This window comes from Rhinichthys klamathensis, unplaced genomic scaffold (assembly GCF_029890125.1).
Source record: "Rhinichthys klamathensis goyatoka isolate OS25496 unplaced genomic scaffold, OSU_Roscu_1.1 h1tg000036l_1, whole genome shotgun sequence".
Taxonomy (NCBI): Eukaryota; Metazoa; Chordata; class Actinopteri; order Cypriniformes; family Leuciscidae; genus Rhinichthys; species Rhinichthys klamathensis.
In genome coordinates, this window is record NW_026606584.1 from 598,890 (window position 1) to 619,407 (window position 20,518).

At 37.4% G+C, this 20,518-nt stretch overlaps 1 protein-coding gene across 1 annotated transcript in view; it reads right to left on the minus strand.

Annotated features, from left to right (window-relative positions):
• Window positions 1–20,518, minus strand: part of LOC130081162 (inactive rhomboid protein 2-like) — a 134,825-nt gene that overhangs the window by 90,662 nt on the left and 23,645 nt on the right. Inside the window, exons 3-5 of the mRNA XM_056246119.1 lie at window positions 17,077–17,216; window positions 5,649–5,779; window positions 3,767–3,950 (exon numbers count right to left, since the gene is read on the minus strand). Coding sequence (XP_056102094.1) covers window positions 3,767–3,950; window positions 5,649–5,779; window positions 17,077–17,196 — 435 coding nt within the window. The 5' untranslated portion in view covers window positions 17,197–17,216. The remainder of the gene's footprint in view (window positions 1–3,766; window positions 3,951–5,648; window positions 5,780–17,076; window positions 17,217–20,518) is intronic.

The following is a 20,518-nucleotide window of genomic DNA, read 5'->3' on the forward strand; positions in this document are numbered from 1 at the left end:
CAAAAAGGAGAGTTTCAGTTTCATACTAGGCTCCACGTTTAGTCTGTTGCGCTGTTTTGTTTTCAAACCAACCAGTGTGGAAAACCCAACTTCACAGTTGTATGTAGTTGGGAAGGGCATGAGCACTTTGAGGGAAGATTCTGCAAGCTTTGGATGTTCAGGAAGGAGCTGAGCCCAGAAGTCTGTTAAGAGCTGTTGTTTGAATGACATTTTGAGACCTCCATCTGATGCAATGTCCACAAGACTATTGCCTTCTTGTATTGAGAGCTTGTTACATTGCTGCTTTCAGTGGACGCTTGATCTTTTCTTTTGACTCCTCTTTGGTTTAGCCATCGATCCATTTTTACGTTATTAAAACAGAATGGCAAGAACTGTTATCACAGTTTCGTGTGTCGCTTTAATGTTTCCATGGTGACGCGTCATTGCTTGTCACGTGACACAGCGCAGCCACAACACAGCGCTGAATGAATGATGATCTGCTTTTATGTCATTTTTCCTTTTTTATTCAAAATATTCACAAATGTTTTAGCTATAACATGAAACACTGATATTCCGATTGTCAAATATGTGCAAGTGGATGTGTTTTGTTGTTTAAACACCTGTATAACGATCGCGTTAGTTGAGCTGTATGTGCACTGAGCGGCGCCATGTTAGTTTACAACGCGTCAATTCCTCAACTTCTCACGAAATACATGAAAGTAAGTGGCCGGTGAACTGGGAGAAGAATAGGGTAAAATGTAAAGCTACTTACACAATGTGTATCTGATATGAATAAAACGTGTCATCTTTTTATAATGGAAAGGATTATTATTGCCGCTTCCATAGACATCAGTGTGTATTTTACAAACTCAAAATCATTTTTTTGCTAGTACTTATGTGTATTTAAATGTCTGAAACCTAAAATAAACATTATGTGGTTGAAAACACTGAATAGTTATGATATATGACAGTACTGAGTGCGCCCGCGTCTGGCTCAGCGCCAGCCAACGCGCGAAAGCACATTTGAATATAGCAGTTGATCACGTGATGCACTGACCGTTCTAATCACACCGGTGTGATCGTACGCTCCAGGGACCAGCCAAGACTGATCACACCGGTGTGATAGTACGTGCAAAAGGGTTAAATAAGTGACGATTTTGTAAACACTTGCCTAGTTTAGGTCATCTTTTCGAATTTCGACCACACTTTAAGAATTACTGATCTAGAGACATGAAACTTAGTACACCTGATTCCTCTCATCATTCTGATCACAACCAATACCTTACATTAAGACCCCGCCCATTACAGTAGTGGCCATCTTGAAATGTACAGTATTCAGTTTTTTCGCTACTCCTCCTTCAAATTTTGTCCAATTTTCTCCAACCATGTTCTCAAATGATCTTCGAACGGAGCCGCATAAAAGTACTGTTCCCGATTTTTTTTAATTCATCTTTGTTCAAAAGTTATGGTGTCGCAAACTTAACAAGGTCCACCCAAAATTGGCTAAAAGGCTGTATCTCGGCCAAAGTTTGATCAATCGAAACGAAAATTGGTACACTTCATCACAAGCATGTTCTGAGGTTCCATGCCAAAGTTGGGAATAGCGCCACCCAGGGGCGTTGCTAGACAATAAGCTCTACTGGGGCACAGGCCCCCCATTGTTTGTCTGAGATAGCAAACGTAACTAAGGAGGGCGGGGCTTACCGATAGATAAATGAAATTTGTTTGTTTCAAAAACACTATGCTGGGTAGAGTAACTTAGGGGGGTTCGGGGGCATGCTCCCCCGAGAAAATTTGGATTTCTCGGACCTACATATGTGCATTTTAAGGTGTTTGAATGCCAACAAATTAGATAACAATAGCTTTAAAATCATGTTACACGAATTTCTTTTTTTTTTTGTGCCATAAAAGGCAACACTGTATGAAAATAGAAAACTTTAGAAAATAGAAAACGTAGAGAAAACTTTCTTGCACATTTGCATTCTTCTACATTACACAATGTTAACAATGAATAATTAGCCTTTATATTTTTCAAGAATTTACAATTACATCATTTCAATAAATCAATAAAGAGTTAATATATAGGCCTACTATATAAAATAAAGAGCATGTATATTCTAAAAGAAAACAAAGTTCCCCAGCCAAGTCCAAACTAAGTTGATTTATTTGTTGAGCATTAGAACTGTAGGCGACCGCCTATGCTTCATTTTGGCAAAACGGTCAATCACTTGACTCTGACTCAATTTTAAGAGTTTTTGTATTATTTAGAAACGTTTGTTTCGTCATGTTTTCATAGCCTACCTCGCGTGCCAACACCGGACTTCGGTGTGCTCAGATGTGTGCGCGCTGCTGTTGCTAGGAAACACAGACGCGCGCGGATTTCTGTGGCGTGGGTCAGCTTCTGTTCCGGTTAAACTGCGTTGCTTTTACAAGCATTGATTGGTTTATTACTGCGTTGCAAATAGATCATTTATATTACCCTATAATATAATTTATATTAAATACACTGACAAATAAAATAAATTGTTAAACTCAAACTTCAGATTTACTGGGGCACAGCAGATTTATACTGGGGCACGTGCCCCAGTAAAATGGGTCTAGCAACGCCCCTGGCGCCACCTACGGGTCATGAGATATGACAAATTGCTATTTTGGCCAATAACTTTTGAACAGTTTGTCAGAAAATCATAATTGTGGTATCTATGAATTCCTTGCATCATGCCGAATCTGTGGATATCAATTTTGCCATGATGGGATGTACCACGTGTCCGCCATTTTGAATTTTGTCGTAATTTGCAATATCTTTTAAACTATTTGAAATTTCTTCACCAAATTTGGTATGGATCATCATTAGCATGGCCTGAAGGTACCTGATAAGTTTGATCACAGCGCCACCTAGTGTTCCAGAGATATCATTGTTTTTTTTTTAAACGCTTATAACTTTTGCTAACATTGCTTGAAATTTGATTTCTTTATGTCAATATATTCCTTGGCTTATGCCGATTTCAACGATATCTCATATGTTATTTTTCAACAATGTGACTGGCCGCCATATTGGAGCGAATTTAAAACAGTTTTTTCGCTACTCCTCCTTCAAATGTTGTCCAATTTTCTCCAAACATGCACTCAAATGATCTTCGGACTGAGCCGCATAAAAGTACTGTTCCCGATTTTTTTTATTCATCTTTCTTCAAAAGTTATGGTGTCGCAAAATTAACAAGGTCGACCTAGAGTTGGTTCAGAGGCTGTAACTTGTGAACAGTTTGTCACAAAATAATAAAATTGGTATCTATCGATTCCTTGCGTCATGTCGAATCCGAGGATATCTATTTTGCCAGGATTGGATGTACCAAGTCATAAGCTACATTAGCATTGAGCTAGCTTAACATGCTAATCTAGATAACATGTCATGGAACTTTTATGTGAACTCATTCTCACACTGAACCCTCTCCTCTGCTGCTTTGAAATTCACGTCATCTGAGTGGCGCAATCTGCTAAACCATGTATCTCAAATCCCAAACTGTTCTGGTCGTGGTCGTGGTCAATTGATATATGCGTAGAATTACAGTAATCAGCATATAATGTAATGAAATATGATTACAAGTTTTTAACTGATTGACAACCCTACTAACATATAGAAGAGTATCAAAAGATTGTCTATTAGCATTGCAGATGAATTGACAATTTGAAGAAATGCTAATTATTATTTAAATAAAATAATTTTTCTATTAGTTGTACATTAACTACAAAAATTAAATTGCAGTAAAAACGTGTACATGCATGATACCTTTGGCATTCTGGGGGCCACAGGTGACTCCGGGCCATAGTCCAGGCTGGCTGCCTCATTCTGCTCACAATACTGGGGCTTCAGTTTGCCATATCTCTGACTGCAGTGCCGGAGGCTCTTCCTGTGCCATTCCTGCTGCTTGGATTCACCACCACTGCCCACTCCAAACCACTGAGCTGTACCCCTGTGTTTAGAAATAAAATAAAGAAAACAAATGATCACGGTCCAAGCACCATTGGCTCGATTGGGATTATGTGATGCAATTAAAATCTAAAAAGCATCTTTTCAAATACAATGTGCCTTTACACTCAAGTTGATCTTGAATCTTCACTGATAGTTGGGGTGAAACAGGTTTACTGCAATAAACATTGGTGTCAAAAGGGACAACTGAATTCCAAAGAAAATCACTCTCTTAATGTTGGACTGAAAAACAAAGTCCAAAAAAATCTGTGAAAAATTCCGTCATAAGATATATGATCACAAAAGTGGCGTAACTTTGTTTTAGAAAGTGGGTGGGACAGGAGTGGATGGGAGAACAATAACAACTGCACAAAAAAAAAAATCACATTACTGGTCAAAGGACAGTGTTCCAGAAGTCTTGTGATTTGTTCAGATGCAACTTTGCAAACCTAAGTTGTGCTGCCATGTTTTTTTTTATAGAGAAGAGGGTTTCGGTTACACTTTATTTTAAGGTGTCATTGTTACAGTGTAATTATGCATTTAAGTACTGAGTAATATTAAGTAACTACATGTATTTACTATAGGGTTAGGGTAGGATTAGGATTTGGTTGAGGGTTAGTTGCATGTAATTATGCATAATTTACTGTTATTACTATGTTAGGTACATGTAACATTATGTAACAAGGACACTGTAAAATAAAGTGTTACCAGGGTTTCTCCTGGCAACCCTTCCAATCATGCCATACTTGTCCAGTCTTTTTTTATTTGTTCTGTCATGAAATTTAACATTTAACATGTTAACTGATGTCTGTAGAGTCTGAGGTGTAGTTCTTGTTTTTTTTTTTTTTGCTGTTTCTCTGAGCAGTGCGTGGTCTGACCTTGGGGTGAATTTTGTGGGACGACCACTCCTAGGAAGATTGGCAACTGTCTTGAATGTTTTCCACTTGTGAATAATCTTCCTCGCTGTAGAGTGATTACCCGAGTAACATTCAAATTGTTTAGAAATGGCCTTGTAACCCTTCCTAGATTGATGGGCAGCAATTGCTTCTCTTAGATCATTGCTGAAGATCACACCTGAATAGACCAGCAAACTGCCAAAACTTCTGCTTTTATAGAGTTGGTCACACTTGCTGATGATCAATTAATCAAAGGCGTTTGATTAGTAGCACCTGACTGCTACTTACCCTCTTAATTCCTATGGAAGCAGCAAGGGTGTGTTTAGTTTGTCACACATGGCTTCTCCATTTTGGCCAAGTTTTTGTTTAATAAACTATGATACTGTGTAATATTTCATGCGTTGTTGTTCATCTGAGGTTGTATTTACGCATTAAAGTTTCGTTCCTTACTATAGCAACAGTAGGCTTCCATCAAGTTTTCTTTCCAAATGGTCACTTGGACAGTAGAAAAGTGAAAATGGTAGCATTTTATTTAAAGTGAAACTAAGATAAAAACCCTCATATAATGGAGAGGTGTGTTATAAAATGTTCGGTATAAATATTTTTATTAAGGATAGTCACCAGAAATCGGTCTCTGTCTGTCTATCTGTCTGTCTGTCTGTCTGTCTGTCTGTCTATCTTGCTATCTCCATCCATCCATCCATGATCCGGCAGCTATAGATACCTGCATTTCCACTTGAGATTAATAAGGAAAATTATTCATTTATTTCTTTATCCACGCATTCATCTGTGATAGTTAAGTTTACCTGCGTATGCTCTGAGAGAGTGACGTTTGCCTCCTGAGCGTTCTTCTGTCCCTTGTAGATGGACTGCTGTCCGATAATACTTCACTTGACTGCTGTAGACTCACACTCTTCTTTAAAGATGGCCGCAGGGACTATAAACCACACAAATACTCTCATGCAGTTAAAACTCAGTTAGAGCAGTATAGCTGTATTGCCTCTGTCAACTTTAAACAAAACACTTGGATATCTCTTAAAGACTATTGAACTAATAAAAGTCTGCAGCCCTGATATGCACAAGTTGCTGATAATTTTCATCAGCTCCTGCTATTTTACGTTCAAGAAGTACTAAAAAGCTGTGAATGGTCTGTGGGCATGCCATGGGCATGCAGAAAGAAGAAAATACATATATTTTTTTAAATCTACCTTTCTTAACTGTTTAGTGTTCAGCAACTAAAAGAAAGTTTTATTTAAATCAACCAGCTTTTTTATTTAACCCCTTTGAATAAAATATTTAATCTAATGCCTTATTTCATTAATATATTGATAAACACCATTGAATATGTATTTTGTTTATTAATCTATATCTATTCATTCTTTAAGTTGAGCATTTAAGTCCTCAGGCCCTTTTTTGCTAACACTGTGTTTGCTAAAATGCTTTAAATAATTTTTTTTCATAATGCACAATCTATATTTAAAATAACAAAGCAAATCCCAGACGTGCGATAAATTAGCAAATTTGTTAAAAAGAAAAATAAATAAATATAACAAGTATTCAGACTCTGTACTATGACAACTTAAATTTAGCTTGGATGCATCCAGTGCCAGTCCTCCTTATACGCAAAATACACAAGTTGCGTGAGGCCCCCTTGCTCTCAAAGATGATTTAAGTAGCGTATCATTATATAATGTAAACACGACAGTAATATGCGACCTCAACTGATTCAGTCATGTGGAAATGTCTTTTTTTTAATACTTAATGATTTTTATTTATTTAAGTACTGTTTCAGAATCAAGTATTATGCGGTGCCACAGGTAATGACATGCGTCTTGACGTATGGCTTTGGATTCCAAATGAATCTACATGTCTGTAGCAATGTAATACTTTAAATTGTTAGTCTTATTTAGTCTTGACAAACCTTGCAATGAAGTCATTAAAAAATGAGTGTGTGTTTCTTTGGAAATGCATCATGAGGAAATGTAAGTTTCAGTTTGTGTCAGTAAACATTAATAATCAAAACTTTCTTGTATGTATTTAAATGTATAAGAAAAAACATGCGTTATTTTCAGAAAGCATTTACAGTGTTTTTACAATCATTTTTGTGCTAATATCAGAACCTTTATGTCCTTTTTCAAAACTATAGACACAAAACTCACAACCGATGATCAAAATGCAAATATACAATACACATACAGTGCTGGTCAGAACTATTTGCCCCCTTGTTAAATATGATCAAAGATGGCTGTAAAAAATAAAAAATAAAACAAAAAAAAAATAGCTTTTTGGCAGCAAACACTTCATATAGGTTTGGTTCATACAGGGATAAAAAAGTACCCCATGTGTAAAATGAAATACTCTGCTGTATCTTTAATGCTGTGGTCCTGGACATCTTGTTCAGATACATGGCATCATGGATTCGATCAAATACCAACAGATAAAAAATCTAAACCTGACAACCTCTGCTTCAAATCTTATAACGGGTCATGTTTGGATCTTCCAACAGGACAGTGATCCAAAAACAAACATCAAAATCAAAACAAAAATGGGTCACTGAGCACAAAACCAAGCATCTGCAATGGCCATCCCAGTCCCTGACCTGAACCCTATAGAAAAGGAGTGGGCTGAACTGAAGAGAAGAAGCGCCAACATGGATGTGGGAATCTGAAGGATCTGGAAAGATTCTGTATGGAGAAATGGTCTGGGCCGGTTTCACAAAGACAGACTTTGACTATGGCTTAGATATAGTAGATAGTCAGACTTCAGATAGACATCTAAATCAGACCGTTGCACAAAGCACTTAAGACTCTGACTATCTTAAGTAGGACTACACTGCAATGCATTCTGGGTCAAATAAGACACTTTTCAAAACAAAAAACATGGCGGATCGAGTAAGCGCATTCAACCGCTCAGTGCAGTTTACCCCAGCGAAAAATATGCGTTTGTTGGATGAATATAACAGTTACATGGACATTTTAATTTAGCGGAGAATGTAGTAACAAGAAGAAAAGTTTAATTTGGACAAAGATTGCTACGACAGTGTGGCGAGCAGGACGAGGTCGAGGGACGTGAGAGCGGCGCGAGGCCGGTGGCGTGATTGATAATGAGCGACACCTGCGAGACGCACCGGTCTCGTTTCTTCACAGTCGTCGCTCCTCCTTTATGCTTCCGCTCCTCCGTGAGAGATACGAGACCGGTGCGTCTCACACCTCGCGCACCGTTGAGCGGAGCGTTAAAGATGTACAGAAAAGATACAAAAATATACACTCACCTAAAGGATTATTAGGAACACCATACTAATACTGTGTTTGACCCCCTTTCGCCTCCAGAACTGCCTTAATTCTACGTGGCATTGATTCAACAAGGTGCTGAAAGCATTCACTAGAAATGTTGGCCCATATTGATAGGCCCATTCTCCTCTGACCTCTAGCATCAACAAGGCATTTTCGCCCACAGGACTGCCGCATACTGGATGTTTTTCCCTTTTCACACCATTCTTTGTAAACCCTAGAAATGGTTCTGCGTGAAAATCCCGGTAACTGAGCAGATTGTGAAATACTCAGACCGGCCCGTCTGGCACCAACAACCATGCCACGCTCAAAATGGCTTAACCCTCTGGGGACCAAGGTGTTTTTGGGGTCCTTGAGATGTTTTGACATGCCCTGACATTTGTTCTTTTTTCAGTTGATTATAAACATATTAATGGCACAGGTGAAATTACACTCTATTTAGCACAAACAGGGCTACCGTAATATGTGAGCAACATGTATGTACATGTTTGTATTTTTGAGAGAATATTGTTTATGCATGGTTATTGAAAAAACTAAAAATTAAAGTTTCTGAAATAAAGCCACAAAACACATACTAAATATGTGTCCACAAGACTTTTGACTAATGGAAGTTGTGGCCTAGAGTTTTTGCTTCAAAATGATCTGAAAATCATCTTGTCTAATCATTCACATAACACAATAGATTCTTTTAAATTGTGAAAAACATTTTTTGTTAGCCAAGGCAATATGCGAATGGGCGTGAACGGCCCAACCCCATTGTGAATAATTAGGTGGTTAAGAAGACAAAGACCCGCATATTAATGAGCCTTTCGTTCAGGTGTGTCACACAAGAAAGAATGCAAGGACAATATACACACACACACACACACACACACACATATACATACATACTAGTGCTGGGCAAGTTAACGCGTTATTATCGCGTTAACGCATTTATTAATTAATGCCGACAATTTTTTTATTGCGCGTTAACGCAGTTTTTTTTATTATTATTATTTTGAAAGTCCGTTGCTCACTGGCTCTGAATACACATAGGCCTACAGTCAAACCATGATCACAGGAGGGGTGGGATGTTGGTCAGCCAGCAAATAACCCACCCAAACAGCAGTGGAGGGGCTTTGGCAGGTTCTCTCAGGTGAACAGAAAGGGAGACAGCGCTCCGCGAGTGAATGACAGGCGCTCTATGGATAGTAACCATGGCAACGGCTTCTGTGCGCTACGCAGCTGTAGCCTTTTTAACTTAAATTAAAATTATACATAACTTTACCTGATAGGCCTGCGTTTAGTTTAGCGGGGATGCTCTGCCATGTGAATTCCCTCCTGCTGATGTCCTGATAACTATTTAGATTCTGGAAACTCACAAACAGCGAGCCGAGGATCAGTCTCTCTTCCAATGATTTGTGCTGCGCGTCGTGTACAAAAAGTTAGACAATTCAACTTCGGCAACGCGCGGGCGCGTGCGTGAGGCGAGCATGACCGCAACAGTTTCACAGGAACGCACCCGCTTGTCGCTGCACCTGTGCTCGACCACTTCACCTCACTCTCTGTTTAATGTAATCTTACGTGGGAAACCATGGCATGCCATGACCAAACCTAAGCTGCTATCAGAGAAGTAACGTTGGTCGACTTATATCTGTAGTAGTGATCATGACCCTTTGACTACATAGACTGTTTCTGCTGCTCCCTGATACAAGATACCTGTTCAGAAAAAAAAAAAGAAAAGAAAACTGGACTCGTTTTAACAAGCTAGATAAAAGGTAATGCCCTGGCAGTGGCAAATAGCTTTGTTTAAATATTTGATTTGATTACATTAATGTTTAAGTTGAGATTTACAAGAAATATTTTATTGATACTGTGTAAAGGGAATACTGCTGGTATAAAAGCACCTTATTTGTTTAAAGTTTTTGCAAACCACATGTTATTGCACTTTTGTAGCAGTACATTTAAATCAAAAGTGCGCAACACACTACTTTAGAATTCATTATTCAATTTTGCGCGTAACAATGCGATTAATCGCAAGAAAATCATGCGATTAATCACGATTAAATTTTTTTTATCGTTGCCCAGCACTAATACATACATATACATATATATATATATAAAATCAAAATATAAATGAAAGCCAAAAGCACATTTTTAGTCATACCTGGAAACAAATCCTGTTCAAATAGGTTATATGGGCCATTCTACAGAATTGGTTCAAAGTTAGAGTTGGAAACATCTTGAAAAGAAAATTGTCTTTTTCCATAAATGTCTTAGTAGGCCAATACATTTTATCATACATATTTCAAAGTTAATGATTCATTATTTTGATATAGCTTGCATTGGAACAAACACTATAACATCTTAGTTGATTAGTTTATTGACAAAACATACTATATTTAACATATGAGCAGAAACTGCTAACAAAAGCTTATTTGATGTCTATTTTAGAGTTAAAACTTTATAATCTATCCAAAACTAGTCACACACACACACACACAGAAACATGATTCAAATTTAAACAGTAGGCTATTTTTGCGTTTACAGACACTAACGTTATTATATATCGCGATTAGAACAAAGCACAAGAATAAAAACACTTACAGCTCAGCTCGCTCCTCGAAGTGAAAATAAACCAGCACTTGTTCTGAGGTAGGTAAATGTCCCAGGATTATTCCTCACAGCCACGCAAGACGACAGTACATTAATCTGACTAAATATAGTGAGTTTACCGAGTTTATGTGGGCGTTTACACGTCTCAATGTGTTGCTTCAGATCATTAGCGTTTGAATAGCGCGCACTCTCCGTGGGCGTGTCACATTAGGGCGTGAACGATAATGAGAACGGCTGACACCTCTCTCTTTTTATATAGATTATATAAACAGAGAATATTTATTTTAGTTTTAAATTAGATAATTTAAAAGTACAAACTTAAATGATCATAAACATATATTGCTCATGTCTGGGTGAATAGTATTCGCTGAGTTTTGTTTAAGTTTAGAGACGTGCTCCAGAAAAAAAGTTCACGGACACGGAGAGGCAGAACGCACACCCTGTTTATTTTCTTTATTTTACAAAAGCACAATATTTTATTTCGATTGTAGGTGGGCACATAAAAAAGTAGACATTTAACAGTTTATTTTTTAATATGTCTTAACTCTGTATGACCAGAAATGATGGAGTAGTTTAAGTCTTTTTTTCTGCTATGTGAAAAAAATCTGCCAAAACACACCGGTGCGTTTGCCGTCCCCAGAGGGTTAAATCACCTTTCTTTCCCATTCTGACATTCAGTTTGGAGTTCAGGAGATTGTCTTGACCAGGACCACACCCCTAAATGCATTGAAGCAACTCCCATGTGATTGGTTGATTAGATAATTGCATTAATGAGAAATTGAACAGGTGTTCCTAATAATCCTTTAGGTGAGTATTTCCAGTCGGTTACTGCGGTCCCTAAAAACCCTTTCCCTTCTCATAGCTCTCTCCATAACGTCGTCAGCAAACCACAAATTATGAGCCATTTTCCCTTTTCTTTCGGCTGTTTGTAATGTAACTGATTGTTACTGCTGGTTGCCAAGGTAACAGAGTCTTAGACCTAAGTTAACCTGGGGGAAAGGTGTCTAATGTTTTTGGTCTAAATGAAGTCAGTCTTTATTTTTGTGAAACAGTCTAACTTGCATTAGACTAGTCTATGAGCTAATTTTAGACTTGTCTAACACTATAGACCGGTCTAAAATAGCTTTGTGAAACCGGCCCCAGGTGTTCTCCAAACTCATCAGGCATTATAGGAGAAGACTCAGAGCTGTTATCTTGGAAAAAGGAGGTTGCAAAAATTATTTAATAAAAGGGGGCAAATAATTGTTACCAACGTGTTTTGGAGAAAAACATTTCTGGAGGACCCCACCACCATTTCAATTATTTTACTTCAATGAAAGGTTAGATTTTTGCTAATTAACCCCCTGGGGTCGGCTATCGCGCCGGCGCGATTGTCTCGCTTTTTTTCTTATCAGTGTAAAAGAGACTCAAAATACTCGGTTAATTTTGATCTTACATATAAGTGTTGTACATCATTAGATCCTGTTAAGTTTCTATTTTTTTTGTGGATACTCACAATAAAAACAAAGTGTTGTGCTTTTCACCAAATAAAGAAAAACAAACATGATGCGAGTTCTGCGTTCTCTCTGTCAGTGAAGTCCATTCTGAAACGCGTCCTAAGATTAACTGTAACTCCGCGATTACTTGTCACACAGGCACGAGAGGTTTTTCTTTATGAAGCTTAAATTCTCTTCTTTTAAATGAAGTAATTTATATAAAAAACAAATATTCTCAGTTTATGCAATCTGTATGAAAAGAGAGTGCTGTCAGTATTTTTTTCCCCAGCTCATTACACTTCATTACGCGTTAATCTGACACGCCCACGGAGGACGCGCGCTATTCAAACGCAAATGTCGAGGCAAGCCATGACAATGCCCACATCAGCCGTTCCACCGCGGCGGTAAAATGTGTGGTGTATTTGCTGCCTTTTACCGCTAAGAGGCGCTACAATCATAGACTCTGAAAAGTGTTCGTTTATTCCGGTTTATTCTCTCTAATGCGTAATCTGCTGCCGCACCGCGCTGATTCAGAGCGATTGAAAGCTGGTAGCAGAAGAATTCAACAAGTGAAACGTAGTTAAAATAATTCATAATCACAATACTGAAATTAGGCTACTGAAATGTAATTGAATAAATAATGAAAACATTTCAACATAAAACATTGCAATAAAAACATTTAGGCTACATGAATGAGGCTTTACAACTTTAACAGCATACAGAAGACAGCTCAGTGATCAACGCAACGACACGAGCTTCGAGGAGCTTCATTCGACCCGAGATCGAATCTCAATGTATTATACATGTTGTTAACCGATGTTGTCCTACGTTTATATTTTCCCACCTTGATGCTTAAATAGGTAACTGTTTATATCTGTTTACTTATTTAAAGTCAAGAGTTTTGTTTGATTATCATTACAACATAAATTTGCTACATTCCTGTAGAACCGCAGCCGCTGCACAAACGACAAAAACTGATGAAGGAAGATTGTGAGCCGATTGCATCAGAAAATGAAAATGAAGAAGCTCGTCTTTAGTCTGCTAAATTATTGTGTAATGTAAAAGAACACTAAAATTACTTAAGTTTGAAACCAAGTTCGAACATTTCAAGGTTTAAATTGTTTAATTTAAAACAGGGTTGCATCTTGTTTAGAGTTTATTTCTTTTGCGATGCAAGAAACACTAGGCTAATCTTATTCTTGCGACATTTTAAATTTGTATTGCCAAAGAAATTACAGCTAAATTAAACAATTAAAACAGTAGGCCTACAAAACGAAAATTGTCCAAAGAAACATAATTAAATTAAAAACATGCGTTTCTCTTTGCCTCTCTCGCACTGGATCTCTTTTTAACAAGTTTATTTAGTCTCCCTCGCTGCGCGCGCGGGTCTCTCTCTCGAAATTAAACATTTCAGGGTAAAAACACATCATACAGCTGATAATACTGTATATGTCGCTGCGTGTCAGCCATACAAATCACGAAAAAATTATTTAACCTTTAATTGTTGCTTCAAAGACACAGCATGCCTTGTTGAATTCACCTTACAATAACTTCAATTGAAATTTTGTGTGAAAAAAACTTTAAATAGGCTACAATAAATAAACTACAATATTTATAATTTAATAAGATATGGGGTCTACATTTGGACACAGATTTATCCTTACAATAATTTTGCCTGCTCATCAGGCTGGCTATCCGACACTCTCCATATGAAAGAGGAACATTAACACCTTTGTCCAGCAATGTCCCTCCAACCCCCCACAGGCTATCGGAGTCTGAGGCTGACTTAACACAAAGAGAAGTCGCAATTCACACTTAAATCCCTATTCTAGACAGTGTTGATAATGAAGGAATTAAATGATTTAAGTTACATGTAGCCTAGTGATATTTCTGTCACAAAAGTTTATTACTAAATATTTCATTATTTCAATAATTGATGAAATAAAACTGGTTTGGGCCAGCTTTTTCCAAGCAAAACTAAATATAATCTGAAAAAACGCATGTTAATTTGTTGTCATGAACAAAATGTTCATGACAACAAGTTTTTATTTTATTTTGTATTATTCAAATAAATATCGAAACACGGTGCTTCGTGGTAATGCTGCTAAATTAAATAACATTTATAGAATAATTATGAACTTAAATGAAACAATATCGCAACATTTCGACAAATACATTATTTGATTTGTTTTTACATTTTAATTCAGGGCGATTTAGCCTACATAGAGCGAGATTTTCACCCTTGTCTTGTCATTTTCTCATTGGGAAGCGCTTACATTGCATGTTTGAGTAGATCCTCTGTAGGCCTATACTGTTTTTGTCGTTAGCCTATATGAATACAAGTTTACAGTTTTGAACGATGTAAGCCTACTCTTATCTGTATGACCAAAAAATTACGGGGGGGATTAAAATAATTCAGCAGAAGCAGGGATGTTTAGACCAGAAGGAAATCCTAGTCCCCCCTGGCAAATCACACTTTACTTAAAACCATGTTTTTAAAAACTCTAGGTTGTAGGGAACAGACCTCTCTGCCATGCGCGCGCATGGTTTGGAGCACAATATCTGTCTCGCATGCACGCTCGCTCTAGATAGATTACGGGATATTTTAACTAATTTGCGGTATAACTAGTCGATCACGAGTGGCTCAACAGGTAGATCTATAGATAAACTATATCTTTTAGGAATTTGACCGACCGGGTTGACACTTCAGCGTGAGAAATCGGGGGTGTGGCGTGAGAGCGTGAGATTTGGGTCAATTGCGTGAGAGTTGGCAGCCCTGAAAAAAAAAAAAATATATATATATATATATAGTATATATATATATATATATATATATATATATATAGGCTATATATAATTTTTTTTTTACATAACTGCTTTTGAAATTACGATTGGTAGCCTATTATTATACAGATGCAAAGTCGTTCTGTTGGATACTATTTTTTTTCCTTAGTGTAAAATGGAAATGCATGATAATTGTATTTTATAAATATAAGCAAAAAAAACTGTATGGTGTAACAGAGTTTTAGAGCTAGACAAATCTAAATAAATATAAAATATACAGCAGACCTTGTTTGTGCGGGATTTGAACCCGTGTCATCTTGATGATGAACCCTAAGTTCTACCGCTCGGCTATGAATTTACTCACTGAGAAATACCCAAACGTCTGTTTCTCACATGAGCGATTTTTTCATTTAGCCTGTGAGTGTAGGCCTATACTTTAGCCTTTTACAGTTTTAAAAGATTATATCTTATCTGTATGACCAACAATTACGGAGTAGGCTATAAATGTTTGTTGTAGGCTTATTTGGAAATTACCATAACTTGTAGTATTTCATCCTTAGGCTACAGACATTAGCCCCACTTACGTTTTGCTAAATGTCCCTTTGCGCCACCTGGCGGTCGTTTCGCGAACGACTTTGAAATGCGACTGGTTTATTTTGACCGCGGTGGATGGCTAAAAATGGTATGTGGATGGCTAAAAGGTGTGACTAAAAATGTGCTTTTGGCTTTCATTTATATTTTGATTGTTTGTATATATATACACACTACCGTTCAAAAGTTTGGGGTCGGTACGATTTTAAATACTTTTAAAAGAATTCTCTTCTGCTAACCATGGCTGCGCTTATTTGATTAAAAATACAACAAAAATCAGTTATAGTATTAAATATTATTCCAGTGTAAATCAGCTGTTTTCTGTGTGAATATATAGTAAAGTGTAATTTATTCCTGTGATCAAAGCTGAATTTTCAGCATCACCAGTGTCAGTGTCTTCAGTGTCAAATGATCCTTCACAAATCAGTATAATATGAGGATTTGATGCTCAAGAAACATTTATTATTATTATCAATGTTGAAACAGTTGTTGGTCTGTCAGTTGTACAGTTTTTATTTTTTTTATTTTTTTTTATTCTTTGATTAATAGGGTTAGGGTTAGAATCTTTTGTAACATTATAAATGTCTTTACTGTCACTTTCGATCAAATTAATTATTCCTTGATAAATAAAAGTATTGATTTCTTTCCTCCAAAAAATAAAAATAAAATTCTCACTGACCCCAAACTTTTGAACGGTAGTGTATATATATATATATATATATATATGTGTGTGTATACATATTTATTTATTTATTTATATATATATATATATTGTCCCTGCATTCTTTCTTGTGTGACACCACTGAATGAAAGGCTCATTAGTATGCAGTCTGCTCAGGTGAGAACTGCCTAATTATTCATGAGTGGGTTGGGCCGTTCCGCCCATCCGCATATTGCCTTTGCAAACAAAAAAATGTTTTTCACAATTTAAAACAATCTATTGTTTTATGTGAATGATTAGGCAGAATGATTTTCAGATCAATTCGAAGCAAAAACTCTAGGCGACAACATCCACTAGTCAAAAGTCTTGTGGACAGATATTTAGTATGTTATTTGTGGCCTTATATTATAAACTTTATTTTTTAGTTTTTTCAATAACCACGCATAAACAATATTCTCTCAACAATACAAACATGTATTAACATGTTGTTCACATATTATGGTAGCCCTGTGTGTGCTATATAGAGTGTAATTTAACCTGTGCCATTAATATGTTTATAAGCAACTGAAAAAAGCAGAAATGTCAGAGCATGCCAAAACATCTCAAGGACCCTGAAAACACCTCAGACCCCAGAGGGTTAAGGATTAACAATGCAGATTTATTTTTTACAGCCATCTTTGATCATATTTACCAAGGGGGCAAATAATTCTGACCACCACTGTAAACCTAAGATCCATGGCATTCTGTGTGAGACATGCTGCAGCTGAACAGAATGTTTTTGTTTTTTTTTCACACAGAAAAGACCTTTATTTTTGTGGCCTTTATTTTAGACTCATACCTTTTTGTCAGACTCAGGTTTGGGAATTGCAATCATCAGACTGGGTGGCTTCTTGCTCTTCAGCTTGCTTTCTGATTGCCCACTGTTACTGTTTGATGCCTCCTCTTCCTCAGATGACATTGTGATTCTGATTTTCAGGTCTATTAAAAAAAAAAAATCAGTTAAACGGAGAACAACACAGAAAGGAAGCACAATCATATTAATAAAAAATAATAATGAATATGACATTTAGGTTTTAAAACAAATTGAAATTGAGACCAGAAATCTTAAATGCACCACTTGTAATGATATTTCTACATAAACATTAACTTTAATGATATTACTGAAAAATAGTCAGTCACTGATATTACTGAAAAACAGTATATAGAAGAGCATCAAGACTAATCTGAACGGGTGGGGCCAATAGCCTTGGAAGTTGGACCTCTAGCCACAAGGCTGAAATAAAGCTGCGATTCCACTGTCGGGGCAGCAGCCCCGCAATGCTACACGAAAACCCATCCTTAACCAGCCTCCATAGAACAGCGTCACACAACCCCACCATTTCACCAGCATGGGGATAGCTGACTACAGAGTTGTCAAGTCTGTTGTTTTCCTGCAAAATTCGGCTACTTTTGAGTTGCTAAATTGATTTTTTATTCCGTGGGTTGATTGACCCATTGCAGTAGTTTTGTTGTGCAGACCAGGCAACCCTGGTGGAATGAACATGACAGAAGTGGATATTAAATGTAGTAAGCAATTTCTGGAAAACGCTGTTGAAAGTGGATTGGACCAAGCACCACAACAAACTAGCCAATCAGCAGTAGGGGCATACACACTCGTGATGGGGTAGGAGAAAGAGCAAGCAAGAGGGAGATTTGTAGAAAGACTGTTGGAAGAGAGACGGCTAAGAGACATTACAAAAGAGAAAAGATCAGAGGAATATCACTGGAAATTGAAGGGTTATGATCAGGTAAGAGCTTTAAGACCCACATCCACGTTTTAAGACCCAGTAAAGCTTTCCAGCACTGGAGAGACCTAAGCAGTAAGGCCTGACACTGGACACTGAGGTTGCATTATTTCTGCTCCATACCCGAGTAACATTGGTTTTGGGTGTATGCTGCAACTAACAACAAACTCTTGCTTGTATACACTTGTGTACTTCATCTTTTGTTCTTCCTTGTCGTTTATTCGTCATCTTCACTTTATTTTTCGCAAAGCTTTGTTTGTGTTGACTTAAAATATGAACAGTGTTCAACAATGATTCTCAGAAATTGCTTACTGCACCTTTAAACACTTAAGACTCCAGCATTGATATTTCACCAATGACGACAAAATCTTACAGTAAAAGTAATTTATTAATTTGTGTCAGGAGTGCACATCAATAATTCTGAATCAAAATGGAGTGCGTTTCCAAAAAGCATTGTGATCTAATTTGATCATAGAGACTATTGGGGCCAATGGTTCTACGATCTACCTATTTAGGATTACGATGCTTTTGAGAAATCCAGAGCTGGTTTTTGTCGTTATCTCACATAAAAAGTCTGTTTCCATTTATTTGTGATCACAGAAATGCACAAAACAACTCCATTAAGGCTTTTACGTGCAAAGGCTTACACATTTAGAAAAATACTGATATAATATCATGTTCATGTCCCATTTCTTTAGAAAGAATGAGCATTTCTATTATGCAATCTGGGGAGGTCTGAGTGATCTCTCCCATCTCACTATACTGTTATTCTTTCACCAAGAGCTTACAGACAGGGAAAAAAAGAGAGTTAACCAGAGTAATTTATAACATATGCAGATGCAGAAGTCCAATATCAACAAAGGCACAGGGAAAAGACAGATGGAACTTTATATTTCTGCCTCATACAATGATCAGAATCCCCATCAGATCGCAATTAGAAGTTATTTCAGACACTCGCTGGTATCTGAAAGTGAGTTTTAAATGTCTTAAATGTTTGTTAGCTTTTAGCCTGATAACAAGGAAAATGAACAGTGGTGTTGACCCTCTCCTGACCCTATCAGATAAACTCCACCTTTGTTCATGTTGGCCCGCTTTGTGTCAAGGTATTCGGCGGACCAAAAACCCCTCGCCATTGGCCCCGAGGAGGCCCGATCAAGCCCCAGGATGTGACAGTGGAAACATGACTGGCCCTAGCACAAACTAGCATGCTTAAATGCAACTTATGATTTTGCGACTATCTGTCACATGCAGTTCAGCGGGTGATGAAAAGAATAAAAATTGTGTCTGTTGTGTCCGGACTCCATTCCATGCATCTATTTGTCTCAACTAGGAAGTAAGCACTGACATTGAAGAATATTTGTTTGGTTATGTCTAGATCTCTTGAATTCGTTCTAAATCAGTAGAAATTACAATATGGTGTCTGGAAAGCCTGTCTGAAATCAATTTTCGAAGTAGATTTAATTTAGTTATTTTTAATGATTTATTTATAGTTTTCACAACAACGAAAACAACCATAACACTACCAAACAACAGACCCCTATGAGGATAAGCATCAAAATAGATAGAAAAGAAAGATACGAGCTAATTTATTTTTAGACAAGTGAAACCGTGGAACCAAGGGAAGTGCTTATGGACAATGTCTTGAATCGGTAAATATCTGAAAAACGTAAAAAAAGCTCAACACGTGGCTGATGCAAGATGCTGCCCATGGTCCACCCAAAATGCAGGACAGTCCCGAATTTGGGAGCTTTGTCCCACGTCCTGCAAGACATAAGCAGTGTCCCGCATTTAAATTATGTCTGTATTATTTTTTTCCCCTGACATTACAATACCAAAAATCCATTTCCCTAGCCGTAAAGTTCTAGCTAGAGCGGGGAAAATATAGCCTGGTAATACCAAACTCTGCTACTTCGCTTTGCTTCGTAGACAGAGTCTGGAATGGCATAATCGAAAAGTGTTTTCTTTCTCGCGGGGGGGCGCTTGTCTGAAGTATAAAATCATTGGTTACCCGTAAGCCAATCACATAACGTTTGGTTATGACGTGTGTTAAGCGCCAGCTCAGCCGCATCGAACTTCCACTGTAAACATGTATGATGCGAAAACGAAACCATCGAGCGAAATACCGGAGTGAACATGGCTGTGAACGACTTTTGCAGATTATGTGAAGTAAATCTACGCATCCACAGTACAATCAGGGCCTCTAAACTAATATTTGACAGTAGAGAGAAACAAGAAAATATTTGCAGCCAACTGTCAAAGTTAGGATTAGTTCTGTTAAACACAGCTCTTTGTTCATCTCAAGTCTGCCGGAAATGCTGCAACTTAATTGCAAGATTACAGCATGACATGGCAATATTTAAGAACTAGAAAAGAAAGGAGACACTGACCTGTCAAAAGGGTGCCAGTTCGAGCTCGACAGATAAAAGAGACCGAGTTTTGCTGCCTCCTTAACCTGATCCTCCATGAGTGCAACCAAGGGGGACACAATCACAACTA